Source organism: Osmerus eperlanus, chromosome 16 (assembly GCF_963692335.1).
Source record: "Osmerus eperlanus chromosome 16, fOsmEpe2.1, whole genome shotgun sequence".
NCBI classification, from domain to species: domain Eukaryota; kingdom Metazoa; phylum Chordata; class Actinopteri; order Osmeriformes; family Osmeridae; genus Osmerus; species Osmerus eperlanus.
Window position 1 is genome coordinate 11,479,430 of NC_085033.1, and position 18,691 is coordinate 11,498,120.

The following is an 18,691-nucleotide window of genomic DNA, read 5'->3' on the forward strand; positions in this document are numbered from 1 at the left end:
TGAACATTTCTGTATATTATTTTGGTATATTTTTCAGTTCACGTTCAAGAAAATCTTTACATTCAGTGTATGTCATAACCTAAATTACATATGGTAATAGTCAGGCAGTTCTTAATTTGTTATTGACTTGTTTGTAACAGTAAATGTTTGAATACTATTAGAAATTTCTCGGAATTACCAACAAAGAAATCCTAAGCGATTTGCATGTTTAAGTAAGTATTTGGGTTCTAAGGTTGAAATTGCTCTGTCCTTGTGTACATGCCTCTGTGCATTCTGGACCCATGTCATCACAGGACAGCTGGACCATGCCCCATGATGCACTTCTTCTCTCGTCCCATCGGTGTGGGAGGCCTCTGAGTTCCTCTCAACCTCCTCTCTTCCCTCCTGCCTTTCTTCCACGACCCCAAACCTCCAACTATACACAAGTCCAACTTGTGTATACAAATACCCTGCAAGCAAAAGCTGACACATGACAAATCAAAGCTCCAATAAACAGCTCGCGCTCAACCCATTTTCCCAAAAGGATCAAAATAAACAAATTCTGCCGGCAACTGGGTGGCCTGGGCTGCATGGTGTGAGGCCCGGAAGCACAACTGGTTCCTATGACTGCAACCCCCCCCCCCCCCCCAACCCCAGCTTAGTGGGTGGTATCCCTTCCCCCCTGCTCCAACCCAGCCCTCCCTCCCTCCGGCCCCCTCCCCCAGTCAGCAACCAGGCCTTCCTATTCTCACACGCAGGCAAGGCCAGCCCTGCTATGCTAAACACTTTCCAGTGGCCTTGTATAATAACCACAAATGTGGACTTTTTTTTCTTTCTTTTGAACTCTGCTCCTCAACTCCATACCGGTTAATAAGAGAACAGAGGGTTTTTTGTTGCTGTTATTCTTTCCTAGTTTGTGATGACACAGAGCTTTGCTCTCATGTTTTTTCTGTTTGAAAAGAGAGGTTTTATGTTCGGCATAAATAATAATACCCACATTAACTTGAATGGTTTATTTTGTGGGACTCTGTAGTGTTCTCATGAACTGTTCAATGTTCTAACGGTTACTTTTCTGTCCAAGACTGCATGTTTTTCTGTTTACCTCTATCTTGGCAGACAAAACCATTTCTCTCTGTCTTTCATATTATGAATATCTCTTCAGGATCAAGGCTGGATGGTTTCCATCACTGACAATGATGTCATCTCTCGAGTTATTCTTTCCTTTGTTTTATCATTTTTCATCAGGAAGCCTCTGTGAATTCTGCCTTCACAGACAAGAAAATGCTGACAAACAAGGAAAGGTGCTGGTATTTCAAATCTGGATGTGTGTGTGTTGTGTGTGTGTCATGTGAAGCTGGCCGTGTATCTGTTGGCCTCTGTGCTGTTTCACACAGCTCCCAGGATTCCAGCTGTCCACATGAATATTTTCTCTGTGCAGAGAACATTGGCAGTGGCTGGCTCTCTGTTCCCATCACCTCCACAGACTAAATAAACAGTCAAACCACCCAGCGAGTCCAGTGGAGGAGAGCGAACGAATGGAGCAGAGCGGAGGAGACGAGAGCAGAGCGCAGGAGAGGAGAGGGAGGGACACCACGGGCCCTGTGTTTTCTTCACCTCCTGCCACCCCTTCATTTCATCCTGCTCCCCCTATCTCTCCTCTTCCTCGGTTGCAACGGCGGTTTGTGTGTATGTTGCCGTTATCTTGCCCTTTCCCTGTCATTAACTTGCTCTGTCAGACTATCATTTAAAGTGTATTTAAGATCATACAAAGATGAGGAAATAAAAGTACTTACCTTTATGCATTTTTTATGTATTCCAAAATCCAATGACTTGAGGTTAAATGACACTGCCTTCATATGAGAAGTGGAAAGTGACGTTTGGAGAATTCGGTTTGGGTTCCATTGCCGTCTGCCTTTGTTCCAGCAGAGGGCAGTCTAACTGACGAAATGAATGGCTAAATGGATGTGAAAATCTTGTGAAGCACTCAAGGTAAATAGACCCATGTCTGCCATGCATATGGAGAAAGTCTACTAATAATGCAAAATAAGTAGTGTGGTGTATCCATGTTAGTCCACCCATGTTAGAGTCAGTATTTATCCAAGGGTTAGTTTGCTCAGCTGGCTGTACTCTTGGTGTATTTGTCCACAACACAGTAATGAGCACCCAGCAGGTAGGTAGGTATACACAGGTGCAACCACAAAAGCTGTTGTTTTGAACTGTTGTTGGACTGCATTACACAACAACCGGTTGTGTAATGCAGCTGGGTACCCAACACCGGTACCCAGTGATGGGTACCGGTGTTGGGTACCCATCACTGGGTACCCAACACCGGTACCCAGTGATGGGTACCGGTGGTGTCAAGTTACAACTCTCCTCTCTCAGTGGAAACAAACAAAATCCTGTTTTAACGAATTAAAGATGAAATGGTTGTAGTTCTGATTGCATTAGTAAAGAGAGAGTTTCAATGTCTGGTTCAGATTACTTTGCCATTACATCACATTGGGTTGTTAGTTGTCACGCTCAAAAGGGAAGCAAAAATGTGTCTCACTCCATTTGAAAGGGCATTCCCTCAATGAATCTTAAATATGGTTAATATGAAATACATGTGTGTAGCACTGAGGACATGGCTTGGCCTAGCTCTCCAGTTCACTGTGGTGGAGGCCTATAGGGACCACAGTGAGTCAGAGCCTTGAGACAGCCAGAGCACTGGGGCATAGCTGATGGGGCTGGAGCTGGGGGCTGGGGAGGGGGCCTTGGTTGGGGCTGGGGCTTGGGCCTTGGTTGGGGCTGGGCTGGGGCTTGGGCAGGAGCCACGACTGGGGTTGTGGCTGGCGCGGGCCTAGAGCTTGAGTTAGGGCTGGGGCCGAGGCTGGGGCAAGGTCCTGCGTAAGCTGGGCTGGTCCGTGACTGGGCTGTGCTTGGTCGCGTCAGGGCTGGGCTGGCTCATAACTGGTCTGGGCTGGACTGTGGTTGGACTGGGGTGGGCTGAAGTTGGGATGACATGAGCTAGACTGCGTTTGGTCCAGGGAGTCATTTCTCAAATGACTAATGCAGAAATGTGTCAGTAGGCTACACTTCACACACTGTTCATATCAACTCACTTTTTATTAGTCCGAGTCAGACGGAGCAGAACTCTTGTTTATTCAGAGAGACATGTGGAGCACCAGTTCCACTGAGCTACAGGCCATGTTGTGCCCACCACATGAAATGGCCCTGCCAGTCAGCGCCAGGGCTTCATTAGCTTTTACTGCCACTCACATGTGTTAGATTACAGCCTCCAGTCTCTCCTTCCACACAGTTTCACCATACCACACTCACCCCACCCCCATCCCAGCCTCCCATTGTCAAAACTTCCAGATTATTTTGTACACACACACACACACACACACGTATATTTACATGCATACACATAAATGCATGCACACACATGCATCCAATTATGCCCAGTGGCTCACGCACGTACACACAAACATGTACACGCATGCACACAGGCATGCGTGCGCTCACACACACGCACACACACACGTAAAGACAAATAACCCCATGTACGAACCTGAAGGTAAGGAAGGTGTGGAGTAATCAGCAATCAGCAATAGGTCTGTCCCAAATGGAGCCCCACCAAAAAAAAAACAATGCAGTGTAACACACACCCTCACAAATGCGCCTGGCATTCAAACTGTTATTTTTTTAACCAAACAAACCACTTCTAAATACTAGGTTGGCCTTACGAGCTCATATTTAGGCTCTTCTGTAAACAACACCGGCCAGAATGAATCAATTAAAAGGGCATTACTTTGGTTCCTGTTTAGTTAAAATGTGTTTACTCTGCTGGGGCCCGCCTGCCTGGAAATTCATATTGTTCCCCCTATCCGCAAGGACATAACAAATTACAAACACATTTGTTAGTCTGAAGTACATTTAGTAGATGTGGATACTTGCTTGATGAAGTGAAGTCAGAGGAGGGACGGATTGACCTATGAGTACTCTGAAAATGGAGAATACTGAGAAAAGTGGTAAAATGGCCTCTCTGTACATCAGGAGTATCACTATTCAGTACTAATGTAAGTTTTCCAGAGCGCAATAAGATTTGGAAGATATGACGACATTTTATTGATTTAGTGGTTCTGTCTGCAAATTCTGCTATTCATAATTTCTGCTCTTTTTTAAAAAATACATAAGCCCACACATACACATGCCAGGGCATGAACACACACACACACACACACACATGCCAGGGCATGAACACACACACACACACACACACATGCCAGGGCATGAACACACACACACACACACACTTCTTCTAATCAGCCCTATTGAATTCTCGCAACAATGGCCGCTCGTCCTCTGACCACCCAAGAAGCTCAGCAGATCATGTGTTGCTGCCTTTGTTCTCACCCTCTGTTTCCTCCCTCCTCTGCCAACCCTTCTCCTAGACGGCTTGGTCCTGATTTCTGCCTCTTAGATCTGGTTATCTCTTGTGAGAGATGTAAGATACTGGACCAACACCCACACTGCTCGTTATTTTCAAATGACAAGGTATTTGAGCAACCCACAAGAACGCACATGCACACACACACCCGCACACACGCACACACACACACCCGCACACACACACACACCCGCAGAGGACCTCCCTCCACGGCCATGCTTTCCCCTGCCTACAATAACCCCTCTCATCTTCAAACCTCCAACGCTAATTTGTCTTGATGAAGTTGATGGGCGTCAGTGGGATAAAGCACTTCCACAGGATCCAGTCAGAGACTGAAAACTCCCACCCTCTGTTGCGCTTCCAGACAAAGTGCCAGGCAGTCTCTCTCCCATTCTTGGCTTGGCTCAAACCGCCAGGGTCGTGCCAGCCAGGCAAGCAGGCCAGAAGCATGAATGAGCAGTAGTGCCGCATCACCCCCACCATCCGCCTCTCCTCCCCCCCTCCTCCTCCCCCTATTTCTCCTCCTTCTTCCCCCCCCTCCTCTTCTTACGTCAACCCGGGCCACAGGAAGCGACAGTTACAACAACGTCAGTTGCCCAATTTCTCAGAGCTTCCCAACGGAAGCCTCGAAACACGTCCCTTAGACCTCCTATGTTGTTCCAGCAGAAAGAGAGAGAGAGAGAGAGAGAGAGAGAGAGGGGAGGGAGAGAGAGAGAGAGAGAGAGAGAGAGAGAGAGAGAGAGAGAGAGAGAGAGAGAGAGAGAGAGAGAGAGGAGAGAGAGAGAGAGAGAGAGAGAGAGAGAGAGAGAGAGAGAGAGAGAGAGAGAGAGAGAGAGAGAGAGAGAGAGAGAGAGAGAGAGAGAGAGAGAGAGAGAGAGAGAGAGAGAGAGAGAGAGAGAGAGAGAAAAAGAGACAGAAAAGAAAGGAAAACCACTTGGCTTTCAAGAAGTCTGGAATGACTTTGTATCTAAATTAAGTTGATTGAACCAATGCCATCTTAAAAGTGTATAAAATTGAAACATGTTTTACTTTCATCCCTCACTATGGTTTGTTACCACTTAGCTCTAAATGCAACCATGCATGGAAACAGCAAACACAGTGACAGTTCACTCAGGAAAGACCTCCTTGTTGCTTCACAGCATTTCTTCTGATGGACTCTATTGGATGGAAAGTGTTTTGTAGAGTAGCCTCAAATGTATCACGTTCAGTTACAACTCAGTATTCCTGTTAGGAGGGCCAGGTGTTCGCAGCAACTCTGTCAAAATAGTATGTGGTGTGTTTCAGAGAGAGAGTGAGAGAGAGTGAGCGAGAGAGTGAGAGAGTGAGAGAGTGAGAGAGTGAGAGTGTGAGAGAGTGAGAGAGTGAGAGGGTGAGAGGGTGAAATAGTGAGAGAGTGAGAGTGGGGAGGTGAGAGAGTGAAATAGTGAGAGAGTGAGAGTGAGAGAGTGAGCGAGTGAGCGAGTGAAATAGTGAGAGAGTGAGAGTGGGAGAGTGAGAGAGAGACAGAGAGTAAGAGAGTGAGAGAGATATCACGTGAGAGATGGATGAGGGGCAGAGTTCATAGAGAGTTTCAAGACGTTCCTATGCAGGACAGTGTTTGGGGAGAATTGTAAACCACGGTTTGAGTTAAAACAGACTGTGCAGTGAAACTAGTTCACCTGAAGAGGACTGATCCATTGAGATTTGTAGCCACTCCTGCAGCCTACGTTTGGAAGTTCTTACGAGTGTTTACTTAAGTGTCAGTTGATTTTATAATGGAAAATTCCAAGTGTTGTCTCTGCAACTGTTAGTGTATTAAAATGAATATAAATTACAGTTCCCCCCCTTCTCTCCACCTCTCTGTCTCCTCCTCTTCTACTCTCTCTTTTTATTTCAGTCTCCTGTAGCTCCAGGCGTAAGACAGTGACTTCAAAAGAACCCTGCGTATCAGATTCAGACAGGACCCAGGCTGCCTGACAAACGACATGTTGTTGTGGGAAGCACAGGAATTTACAGCATCCACCTTTCATCTACACAGGTGGGCCTGTTGCTATGTGTGTGTGTGTGTGTGTGTAGGTGTGTGAAACAGTGAGTGAGGCGGGCCCACGAGTCATAACAATAAACCAGGAAGCCAGGCTGTCTTTCTCCTAGTAGCTGTGAAGGGACTGTTTTGACAACTGCATCTGAATAAGCTGTTAAAATGACCATTTATAGTAACAGATCCACTGTCTTTTCAAAACCAACTCAGAGACATCTTTGACACAAGGCTGTTGGCAAACGATATATATCTACATTTAGGCATTTAGCAGACGCTCTTATCCAGAGCGACTTACAGTAAGTACAGGGACATTCCCCCGAGGCAAGTAGGGTGAAGTGCCTTACCCAAGGACACAACGTCATCTGGCACAGCCGGGAATCAAACTGGCAACCTTCTGATTACAAGCCCGCTTCCCTAACCGCTCAGCCACCTGACTCTCTGGACAGATGAGCTGTGGGGACTGGGGCTTCTAATCATTGTTTGATAGGGTGAATGATTATCTTTGCTATTTGGTTAGCCGCTCAACAAATAGTTCACGGAGCCAGTAGAGGTCAGTCAGGTTATTAAGATAGGTGCTGTATTTACCCAGCAAACCCAGATGACCTGTCCTGTGCAGGGAGGTCACCTACAATCCACTCACAACAAACACAATCAATCACACCACAGCAAAATATGAGGGAAACAAAATCATTTCTTTCCATTGAATTTATTTTGTTAGTTAGATTCCTATAGAAGGCGAGGGAACACAAGGGGTTTCTTGAGCATAGTGTTTAGGAAGTCACAGTGTTTTAGACATGGACAATAGAGTATCACTTTTAAACATAATGACATGGCACAGGATGTAACGGACAGGCAAGTCCAAAAAAGATGGCCCCTGTCTGTCTGCCTCTCACTTCTACTTCATTCTCCAAGTGCACCCTTTTTCTCCAAACAACAAAAAAAGAAAACAAAATGTCTGAACCCCTTTCCTCCCACTCCCGTAATCCCCCCCCCCCTTCCCCCCAAAAAAATAAACCCCCAAAACAAAACAAAAAAACTCGGCAACAAATAGATATAATTATATATAATATATATTTACTCTTTGAAAATAGAACTTCAGTCTAGTGACTAACATCTGTACAAACTACAAAAATAAAAATTTAATATAAATAATTTATATGGCATGACATACATTTGAAATAAAACTACAACCCTATGCAGGACCCCCCCCAAACACACCCTGCAGCTATGACTTCTAGAACCTACTCTTGTGTTTCTGAATGGAAGCATTGAATGCTGGTATCTCTCTGAACCTGATCTATGTTTTCTTCCAGAATGCAGAGTAGCTACGTAATGTTTTCTTTCATAACACTATTTACAAAAGAATTACAAGCTGCCACTTAAAGAATGTGTACATTTCCCTGCATTTCAATTGGCAGTGACAGTGACGACCAATACTGAACGGACAACTGAAATTATACGACAAATGAAAATGGTAAAAAAGGCAAACCAGTATAGCAGTATTGCTGACTTGCATGAGGCCTACAAAGGGGAGAGCGAAAGAGAGAGATAGAGATTGAAGAGTATGTTACTGCACTAAGGCACAAACCCTTTTCTATTACCCAATAGGTAACCACAGAATGAGCTGTTTGAAATGCTCAAGATAGTCAATAATTGCACAGGGCTGTGGTGCTGCTTAACACAACCCCTACAGCAGCCAAACAAAATATATATATATATATATATATCAAAAAAAAAAGAAAAAAAAGAAACTCCCTTTGCATTTGATATAAAATTCCCTTTCGAACTAAAATTGGGTAAACAACTCTTGTCTGTAACATGACACTGCTTGACAGAGTGAATGTCACCCAATGAACAGCTTAGAAACACTTTCGGAGGAAACCTCCTGATCACAACTCCTTCAAGTAATATAACAACACACAGACTGCAAAGAACAACCTGGCAAGTTGTTGAACGAACACACAACCAGACAGAGCTGCTGCTGATGACTCCTGACAGACCTGGATAGCTAAAGACGATGCATACTGACAAACGCATACATAGAAATGTAGAAGTGGACTTGACGTTGATCAAATGAATAAACAGTGAATGAGAAGGTCTCTAGTACATGTAAAGAAGCCATCAACATATGTAAATAAAACAGAGAGGGAAACAGATAGCACTTTACACCAAACTTTGTAACAGTTGGCATGATGTTGTTGTGAAGGCACAATGGTTGAAATTATGTATACAAAAAAACAAAAAAGACACAAAATAAGAGTAATAAGATTCTGACCGGAAAGTTTCTGTGGAGTGCAATGACCGGCCTAGTATGACCAGCCAAAGCGGTCAAGAGAGTGCGTGTCGGTTCCAGAGACGATCACTCATCTCAGTGGAGTGTTAAACTGAACCAGAATCCTGTTTACTGTGTGTGGGGTGTAGGAAGGGAAATGGGGTGTAGGAAGGGAGGTGGGGGCGGGGGGGTGGGGTGGGTACTGCATATTTTCAAGGCAAATCAATTCAATTCTTTTGAAGTGTAGCAGCAAAACAACAAACACTGACCATGTATTTTCATAAACCTAATATCTTAATAGCATCTTAATTTTCGGACCATTCTTTTTACATATAGCACATAATCTATACAAGTGGAGGGAAACACCTCCTTCAAAAATCATCTTATACATCTGAACCTTTACACAAGAGAATACCCAAGTTATACAGTACTCTTTTAAATAGCATTTCCCTCTTTTTTAGTATTAAAATATATACTCATAGATTTATATATTCTTAAAACAAGACCATCTTAATATCTTTTTTAAAATAAATCTTCTTGTACAGTCTGTGTGGTGTCTATGTACAGGTCTGAGAAACAGGGCTCGGTGTCCAGGCTCCAGGAGGAAGGAAACAGGAAGCAGCCAGAGTTGTGCCCAGAAAAGGGAGGGCAAAGTGGGGAAGAGTCTAGCAATCTTTGGCTGCCTGGTTCCTTGGCCAACCTAGAATACGGAAGACAGGGAGAGAGATAACAGTCAGGATCACTGTCAAACAGCATTATATAATATAACATTAAATAACATCCAGTGCCAATTCACAAAGCAGCTTTGAGCAAGCTAGTTTGAAAGTCCGTTCTGAGACTCACCTAGTGCCTGTTTGCCCTGATGGTGTTGGTGGTGGTGGTGTACAGTTTCCAGGTCTTCAAGCTCCAGAGAGTCTTTTTTAGTTGGCCTGCAAACTATCCCTCCATTGAACAAGTGAGAAGTCCTCTGAACCTCCTCAGAGCAGTCTGTTTCGCTGTCCTCGTAGCCCTCGTGCATGTAGCCCTGGTACGCCCCCGGCAGGCTGGGGTGCACGGCCACCGTCACTGACGCTGTGGCTGTCACCATGGTGACGGGACCGCCGCCCGTGCTGTTAGTCCTGCTGATGTGGGGCCCTCTGTGGGCCTGAGGCCTGGGGCCACAGTGACTAGTCCTCCCAGGGCCCTGGGGCCTGTCGCTGGGTAAATGCTGCTGCTGGGGCCTCCTGGCACCCTGCTCTTGCTTGCTGTCCCAGCATGTGAGCTGGGTGCTGCCGGGCGAACATTCGTTCAAGTGTTCCTTCTGAGAGACAGACTGTTTCTCTGTGAACGGCTTCACCACCTAGAGAGAGAGAGAGAGGGCGGGAGAGAGAGAGAGACAGAGAGAGAGGACAAGAGACGGAGAGTTAGCACCAAGATACCCTACACCCCTTCACTTCGACCAAGAGGGATAGTTTGTTTACTCATTTGATCGATGACAAGAAAGCGGGGCGTACCGTGAGTCTGGGGAAGTTGGGGTTCTTGCTGGCCTCCAGCAGGATGTGGGAAGGGGGGCCGGCGCCGGTGGAGGCGGGAGGGCTGACGTAGGCGCTGGGGTCGCAGTACCTATACTCCTCCTCCCCCAGCCCCGAGGTGGTGGTGGTCTCCGAGTAGTACTCGGAGTCCGATGACTCAGAGAAGGCCTGCTGCCGAGGTACCCCCCGGGGGTGTGGCCCCGCGTAGTAACCGTGGTGGGTCATGGGTGGGGGGAGGGGCTCGGGAGAGGGGGTAGGCAGTCGGTTGGCGTTATCGGCGAGGGTGACCTCTGCGGGCGGGCCCAGCAGGGAGAGGAGGACAGGAAGGAGGACCAGGCCATTGAGCATGCCCAGTACGGTCAAGATGGCGAGAACGGCAAAAAAGTATCTGGGAGGGGGAAAACACACACAGATGGAAGGATCAGTACTGGAGCTCCTCACACACTGTGAATCTGATACAGGCGGAAAGAAAAAAAAACTGTTTATGTTTATGTTTGAACTGTGTGGTATGTGTGTCTGTGTGTGTGTGTGTGTGTGATACGGACCACCCTCCCAATCATGGCCCTATTTTCCTTCTCTTTCGCTCTATTCCCCTTCCATGAATTCCCTCCCCCCCTCTCTCCCTCTCTCTCCTCCCTCCCTCTCTCTCCTCCCTCCCTCCCTCTCTCTCCTCCCTCCATCCCTCCCTCTCTCCTCCCTCCCTCTCTTCTCCCTCTCTCCTCCCTCCCTCTCTCTCTCCCTCCCTCTCTCCCTATCTGCCTCTCTCCCTCCCTCCCTCCCTCTCTCTCTCTCCTCCCTCCCTCCCTCCCTCTCTCTCTCCTCCCTCTCTTCTCCCTCTCTCCTCCCTCTCTCCTGGCGTTCTGTCAAGCGTGGAGGCATTCCTGTGCTTCGTCCCCCTCAGGGAGCCTCATCTATCACTACGCCACCGCCACTTCCTGGAGAGATGTGTTTACATTAGCCAGCAGATCCTACACGTCAGAAACACTCAACCCCCCCCCCCTCTCTCGCTGCCTACTTCACTCACTTTCTATCATTCCTCCCTCACTCTTCCCCTAATCTGTCCACTGAACGTGGAGTTAAAGAGATGGAGAGAAGAGAAAGAAAGAGAGCATGTGTGTGTGCACGCGAGAGAGCGTGAGTGTCGAAGAGAGAGAAAGAAAGAAGAACGAGATGGAGAGAGAGGGAGGGAGAGAGAGAGGCCCCCCTATCTGGCCTCCGAGCACCACCACTGCTGCTGCTAATGTAATTTTCCCTTCAACAGCTTAATATCCCTCCTCATTGAGCTCCAGTTACAGCCTGCTGAGGGCGAGGCACCTCAGTGTTTACATTACGCCTGCCAGAGAAGACCACGCAGTTCCTGGTTTCTACTTCCTACTTCCTGTCACATCCTAGACACATAGGCTTCAGCCAAACCCTTATTGTGAACCACTCGGGCCGACAGCGAGGAAGGTATGAAAGAAGGAAGGATCATCCGAATGACAGAAGTTGGGTCCGTACTCAAAATGGAAGCAGCATCTCTATCTTTGTATCTACCAGTAGTTTGTACCCTGTCAGTGTGTGGCAACAAAGACAGACTCAGAGATGGCCTGTGGTGTGTTCTGAGCGGGAAGACAGCCCAGAGCCTCTCTTCTGAGGTATCTGGATGGGAATCTACAGTACAGTGAAGAAGAAGAAACAGGGCCTGTGTTTGTGTACAAAGGGCAGGGGGTAAATCAGATTCCCTCCATGCTCCAACTCAAACAGCCTTTGATGCTCTCCCTGTGTGTCTCTCTCTCCCTCTCCTCCCTGCCTCTCTGTCTGTGTCGGAGCAGAGCGCAGGCCTGTTGTGGTTGTGCTACGGCCCCTGCAAGGCCCAGCGGTGTGTGTGGGGGGGGGGAGTTCTGTGTGAGGACCACAGAGCTGTGAGGTTCCTGGGTTTCTGGGAGCCTAGCTGCTCGCTGAGGGAGGGCAGAGGAGGGCTGCCACAAGAAAGAGCGCTCAAGAAAATTAGAGAGCGCTCCACTTAAATGCTAACAGAAAGCAGAGCGGCGGGCTCCACTGACGGCCAGCCAGACGTGGAGAGGTAAGGAACAGGGAGAGTGGAATTGAAAAAGAAAAAAAAGAAAGAAAAGAAACAAGAAACAAGGACAAGGATAATAGCTGAGGTTCTAGAACTTTCTTTTATCCCCAAAGCCGATCCAACCACTTATACTTCATTTGTGTCACACCTCGGAAGCGAAGGTCACGTTCAGCGTTTTGTATGTCGGCCATGTTTTGTTTTTTTCTTCTCTTCCCTCTTACATCACTCTCTCTCGCCCAAACGTGAGAGAAAAAGAGAGGGAACTTAACCAGCTATGATGATTTACTCCATCAATCAATCAGATTGCATGACTTCAAACACGCCGCTCTTTGAGTCTCTCTGCGCTCTCAGAGTCAGTCTCTGCGCCTCCTCTTAATTTCAAAGAACACTTGAGCGATGTAAACAGGAGGAGAGAAACGGGACGAATGGCGATCTTTCCCTTTCTCTTCTTGTTAGCGTCTAGCTTTTTAGATTCAACCACTCACATCTCCTCCTCTCAAGCAAAAAAGGAAAGAAAAGCAAAGTGACTTGTTTATTTGAGTCAACATTCCAAAACTGGACATGATTTATCCGAGAGAGAGAAAGAGACACTCAGAGAGAGTAAGAGAGAGAGAGAGAGAGAGAGAGAGAGAGAGAGAGCGAGAGCGAGAGCGAGAGCGAGAGCGAGAGCGAGAGAGAGAGAGAGAGAGAGAGAGAAGTAAAACGCTATAGCATCCACATGGCTGGGGTTGGTTTAGACCTCCAAAGGAGATGGAGTGTTAGGAATTCTGTTGTTTATATAAACTGTAATCTTTTCCATTCGGAGTCAGTGGGCTGGGGGGTGGGGGGCTGGAGAGGGTCTGCTGGATCCAGAGCTGGGGCTGGGGTTGTTTATCCAGTGTGCCACGGCCAGGAGATGTTTACAGCTGTGTATTTATGCTACTCCCCAACTAGCAGGCCTGCTGGGCTCCGCTCTGGGATGGCTACGTCTAAACAGGACCTCCTAGGGTGACTGCTCCACCCCTCCCTCTGAGAGGCAGCTAGGAGGCTAGGAGGGTAGGAGGCTAGGACACTGGGATAGGTGGGTAAGAGGCTAGGCCAACACCACACCAGCATTCCAGACTCCTCTAGGTTCTACCAAGAACCAAAACAGAGGGGTTCTTTTAAAGGGTTCTAACCACAATGACTGCATGTATGAGAGTATGAGAACCACTTTGGAACCCTTTGTTCTGACAGTGTATGCACGTCACATGTTGGTCCTTCAAACCACGCTCCCCCCCCCCTCTATCTTTCTCTCTCCCACCCTATCCTTCAATTCCTTCCTTTCCTCTTTCCCCCTCGTTTCTCTCCATTTCTGGTGGAAAAACAACTTCCAAGTTCCATCCTCCATTCCGCTGCTCTACTCCAAACACTTGAAGAATGCTTCCTGACCGAGCGTCCACTGCATCTGACAGAAAGCCACCCTGGGCGTATTTACATTTTCACTGTACTGCCTGCCTGTCTGCCCTGCTTCTCACTGAGCGGTTTGATGTCGCGGGCCTTACTGGAGGCTGCTCTCAAGGCTGTGGTTTGGTTCCAGCTGAGCCCACATTCAGTTGAAAAACATCTCGCTATTTGCCTATTTTTTCCACTGAGGCATTTTAGCAGTTTAAGAAAAAAGTACAGGACCAGAAGGAAACAGAAAAGCATTGGGTGGTGTGAGAGAGTAGACTTGTGTGTGTCTGTGTGTGTCTCTGTGTGTATGTGTGTGTGTGTGTGTGTGTGTGGGTGTAGGGTGCTGGATTGCAACTGACCAGTTTAGAACCAAATTTATTGTGATCCCCAATATGGACACCACAGCTCTCAAATGGGTAAGCGGAATGTTACAGATACCCTCTGAGTGTGTGTGTGTGTGTGTGTAAGCCACCACCCAGTGGGTAGAAGAACATTTACATGTTTACGAGCAGCTGCTACACACTCTTGATGTTTTCCCCATTTGTTGTGCTCTGAGGGTGGAGTTTGATGACTGAGTGTGTGTGTGTGTGTGTGTGTGCGTGTGTGTGAGAAGGGGTGGTTGGGACGGGGGGACGGGGGGGGAGAGAGGAGCACTATACAGAGTGACAGGGCCAGGTGGGAGTAAGGGGGGTCCTGGAGGGTTAACATTCCCACCTGCATGTACCCGGCCCCTCCCCCCCCTCTGACCCCCCACCCAGCACTGGCTCCTGTCCCCAGGAGAAACCGACAACTGGCTCCAGGCTTCAGACCCGAATAAACACACACCATCGCTTCCTCCCCCGGCAACACATGGGAGAGTGTGTGTGTGTGTTTGCGCGCACGCGACGGCTGAGGATGAGCCGGAAGTAAGTGTGCTAGCGAGGCGGGCCGTTTCTCACCTCATGATGAAGTCGAACTCGGACCCTGCCAGCATGAGCACACCCAGCAGGGTGGAGATGGCGCCGTCAATCACCGGGGCGAACATTTGCTCCAGGGCAACCCCCGAACGCTTGTTTCTGCTCCCGATAGCCGTCAGGAAACCCTGAGGTGGCGAGCGAAGGGGAGGGAGGCGAGGAGGAGAGATGGAGAGAGAGAGGAGGACGTGGTGTTAGGGTTGGTTTAGTTACCGTTGTCATAGGATGTGTCATCATTACAGAGTCAAATAGATGTCGGCAGTATTTGATCTGACTAACTAACAGGACCATACAACATTTGGGTTGGTTAGCTAATCGAACAGGGTGTTAGTTCAGGGTAGTCTTACCAGTGCAATGTGGACTGTGAACTCCACTCCGATGCCCACGGAGGCGATGAGGATGACCACTGGGATGGCACTGAGCTTGATGCCAATCAGACCCATGATTCCAAACAGCTCCACAGTCATCATGGCCAGGATGAAGACCTGCAGAGGAGGAGGAGGAGGAAGAGGAGGGATGTGTCAGTTACTGTCTGCTTGGCCGTGTGTACAGACGTAGAGTCCGCTTCCTTTTATAACCGAACCCCAATGACTGACTAGGCACGGTATCATCTGCAAAGTTTCACGTTACGCTCTCCTGTCGCCCCCCTTCACCCCCCCCCCACCCCCCACCCCCCCGTCTCTCAGGAGAGATGGATGGATGACGGACAGAGTTTGACAAAAGACAACACAGGCCCTCGCCGGCCCACCTCTTCTACCCGTCAGTCTGCTCCCAGGAGTGTGCCTCTCCTCCACCTCTCCAGACCAAGAAAACATTCCCTCGTTTTTTTTTTTTTTTTTTACAAGATAGAGAGAAGGGACTCTGAAAGCCTTCAGCCTCAGGAGGCTTTGATGTTGGCAGGGGTCCCAATTTGGTCACGGTTAAATTGGAAATGATAAAACCCGTTTTATTGCGGCCACATAAACAGTGAAACTACACTGCCAGCCACGGACCTGACAATGTGACTGTGCACATGCAAGGACTCAACAGACCCTTTCTCTGTTTGTCAAGAGAGATATGCGCGCGTGTGTGCATGCGGGTGTTGAAATGTGTACGTTATCTTGCTCTGGGGAAGGTTCCTTTAGGGGAGCCAAAGCCCACTGGGCTCCACTGCAGGCCAGGACGGAAGGTCATGAGAGTCAGGCCTTGCCCTGGGCCCTCCCCTCCTTCGCCCCATACACACCACCAGACCCACCAGCCTGTGTGAAATGTTTCACAGCCGCTTCACTGACAGCCTGTCTACCCCCTGACACACACACACACAGGCACGGAATCACGCACACCAAAATACACATTTACACACACACACACAGAAGCACGCACACCAAAATACACATTGTCACACACACACATCTCCACACACCCAACCCCCACAGCCAGGGCAGGCAGGGCTGATGGATGGGTTTAGCAGGCCAAGGTCGCGACTGGGCAGATTCGTCCTGTCCCCAAGTTTCTCTCTGACAAAAGGGGGAGTTGGAGGTAAAGCCTTCAGGAGAGCTTTGCCTCTCGTTTGCATTTCCTTTTCTAAGGCCGGCAAGGCCAGATTAGAATGACAAAGGGTTAGGGGGCCTGGCTGTGTGTGTGTATGTGTGTGTGTGTGTGTGTGTGTGTGGTGGTGAGCCAGGCCTCCCCAGAGAAGGGGCCTCCTAGGCTGGGTTATTGAGCTGTGCTGAGAGGGCAGGGGAGTGAGACTGGGAAAACCAGAGGGGAGGTGTGTCTGCATCTGTATTTGGGCCTGTGTGTGTTGTGTGTGTGCATGTGTGTTTGTGGACTTACTATGATGCCTGCGGTCCAGGGGTTGAGCAGTAGGATGGCACAGACCAGGAAGGTGCAGGCCAGCACCACGCTGATGGACAGCAGGAACCAGTGGCGGAGCCCGATGTACTGCTCCCAGAACAGGAAGGGGTAGCCGTTGGGGTAGTTGAGCACGCCCTTGCGGCTGAACTCGTCGCACACCGCCCGCACGCTCTCGATGGCCTCCACAAAGTCGGACGCCTGCCGCAGCCCGTTCAGGTAGAAGGGGAACTGGGCAAACTCCAGAGGCTCCGCCGCAGGGACTGGAGAGGAGGGGAGGGTGGAGGAGGAGGAAGAGAGGAGGGTGGAGGAGGATGAGTGGAGGAGGAGGAAGAGAGGAGGGTGGAGGAGGAAGAGTGCAGGAGGAGGAAGAGAGGAGGGTGGAGGAGGATGAGGAGGGAAGAGGAGAAGACAGGGAAGGTGGAGGAAAAGGGAAGGAGAGGTGGAGCGGTTTAGATAAACAGCAGGTACATGCCACTATAGATGATAGGTCACAGAACATCCAGCCTCATAAGGCGGGGGTGGGTGGTGGGTGGAGCAGTTTGACTTACTGCGCAGGTTCTCCCCAGTGGTGTCGTATTTGTCGTGGATCCACTCGCGAGGGTGGGGGTAGAAGTTGGCCTGCGAAGCGGCGTAGCCCAGTGGATCGTTACTAACCCACACCGTCAGGTAGATGTAGAAAACCTCCGCTGGAATCAACCCCTCCTCATCCACCAGCTGGCGAGACGTCAGCTGGAGAGAGAGAGAAAGAGAGAGAGAAAGAGAGAGAAAGAGAGAGAGAAAGAGATAGAGAAAGAGAGAGAGAGAGAGAGAGAGCGAGAGAGAGAGAGAGAGAGAGAGAGAGAGAGAGAGAGAGAGAGAGAGAGAGAGAGAGAGAGAGAGAGAGAGAGAGAGAGAGAGAGAGAGAGAGAAAGAGAGAGAGATAGAGAAAGAGAGAGGCGATTGGTATTAGCCACTACAGAGTGCCACAGTACAAGCCATGGACTATGAACAGGATTGAGGTTTTTCATTTCTTCCTGCTCTCTCCCCAGTCGTTATCTAGAAGGTTCTCTAGGTGCCTACCTGGCTGTAGTTGAACGGGTCTTTCTTGGATCCAGTCTGGATCAGCAGCTTGTAGGCCAGAACCCCGTCCTCTGTCCCGTTCCGGTAGCTGTCCTGGGTGATCCTGCCAGCTTCCCAATCTGCGTTGAACGCTGTCTGAAGACCTGGAGAACAGCAGACACTATGGGGTTAATCCTCTGATTCACTTGAACTACTACGAGTTCTGACGTAGCTTTGCTAACATCATCATGTTATGACGTGCATGACTACTGTATTGCGCGTCTCTATCGAATGGAATGAGACACAGCAGGATGGGTGAAGCTGTCCTCTGTTGACTGTTTTCTGTTCTATTGTAGAGGCTGAAGGAGTTTACAACAAACATTGTGGTAGGCTGACAATTAAAAAATGAGTCATCGGGCTGAAATAGTAAGCACGGCACAGCATGTCAGTTAATTGACCTCCTACAATACCACACACACACACGCACGTGACAGCGCAAAACCCTACACAGATCTCACTCTGCATCAGCCTGGGACTGAGTCTGCGTGTGTGTGTGCGTGTTTGTGTGCGTGAGCTGAACAAACGAAGCAGCTAAGCTTTTTGTGTTCGCAAAACTTCAGTCTGGCGGCAGCTCAGAAACAGTTTCCACAGCCACTCAGTAATTACAGGGATGTCCTGACTAGAGAGAAACGAGCACGGGGGAGGGGGTGAAGAGAGGGAGAGAAAGAGAGCTAGAGTCATGGTGAAGAAAGAGAGAGAGAGAGAAGCTTTCATGCCCTTCCAGATCTTTATCGATTGAAGTGTTCTTCCATGTTCTTTTTGACTCCACACGTCTGAATCTACAGCCAGTTCCCCACCCTAACCCCCTCCACACTTCTCTGAGGGATGGGTGTAACCAACATGGCCGACATCACAGCCTCTCGGAAGGTTCAGCTGAGGCTTTTGTCATACAGCGGACGCCCATCCGGTCTCTTCTAGATCTACAAACTTCTGAGGAGTTAAGACTGGGGCTGGCGGTTGACTTCAGAGCAGACTGAGACTCTAACCTTGACCTCCTGACCTCCTGTAGCCTGGGGAGGGGAGAGGGTGGGAAGGAGATAACCTGTGACTTCCCCTGAGCTACATCATCTCCCTCCAGCCCAGGTGGCTGAGGAGGACATCCAGGCTGAACTCTCCCCGCC

At 48.9% G+C, this 18,691-nt stretch overlaps 1 protein-coding gene across 1 annotated transcript in view; it reads right to left on the bottom strand.

Moving 5' to 3' along the window:
- Positions 1-7,127: 7,127 nt before the first annotated feature.
- ptch2 (patched 2) overlaps positions 7,128-18,691 on the bottom strand; it is a 31,990-nt gene continuing 20,426 nt past the window's right edge. The window contains exons 14-21 of the mRNA XM_062482118.1: positions 17,532-17,674; positions 17,021-17,201; positions 16,452-16,732; positions 14,984-15,121; positions 14,622-14,764; positions 10,194-10,599; positions 9,544-10,039; positions 7,128-9,400 (exon numbers count right to left, since the gene is read on the bottom strand). Coding sequence (XP_062338102.1) covers positions 9,366-9,400; positions 9,544-10,039; positions 10,194-10,599; positions 14,622-14,764; positions 14,984-15,121; positions 16,452-16,732; positions 17,021-17,201; positions 17,532-17,674 — 1,823 coding nt within the window. The 3' untranslated portion in view covers positions 7,128-9,365. The remainder of the gene's footprint in view (positions 9,401-9,543; positions 10,040-10,193; positions 10,600-14,621; positions 14,765-14,983; positions 15,122-16,451; positions 16,733-17,020; positions 17,202-17,531; positions 17,675-18,691) is intronic.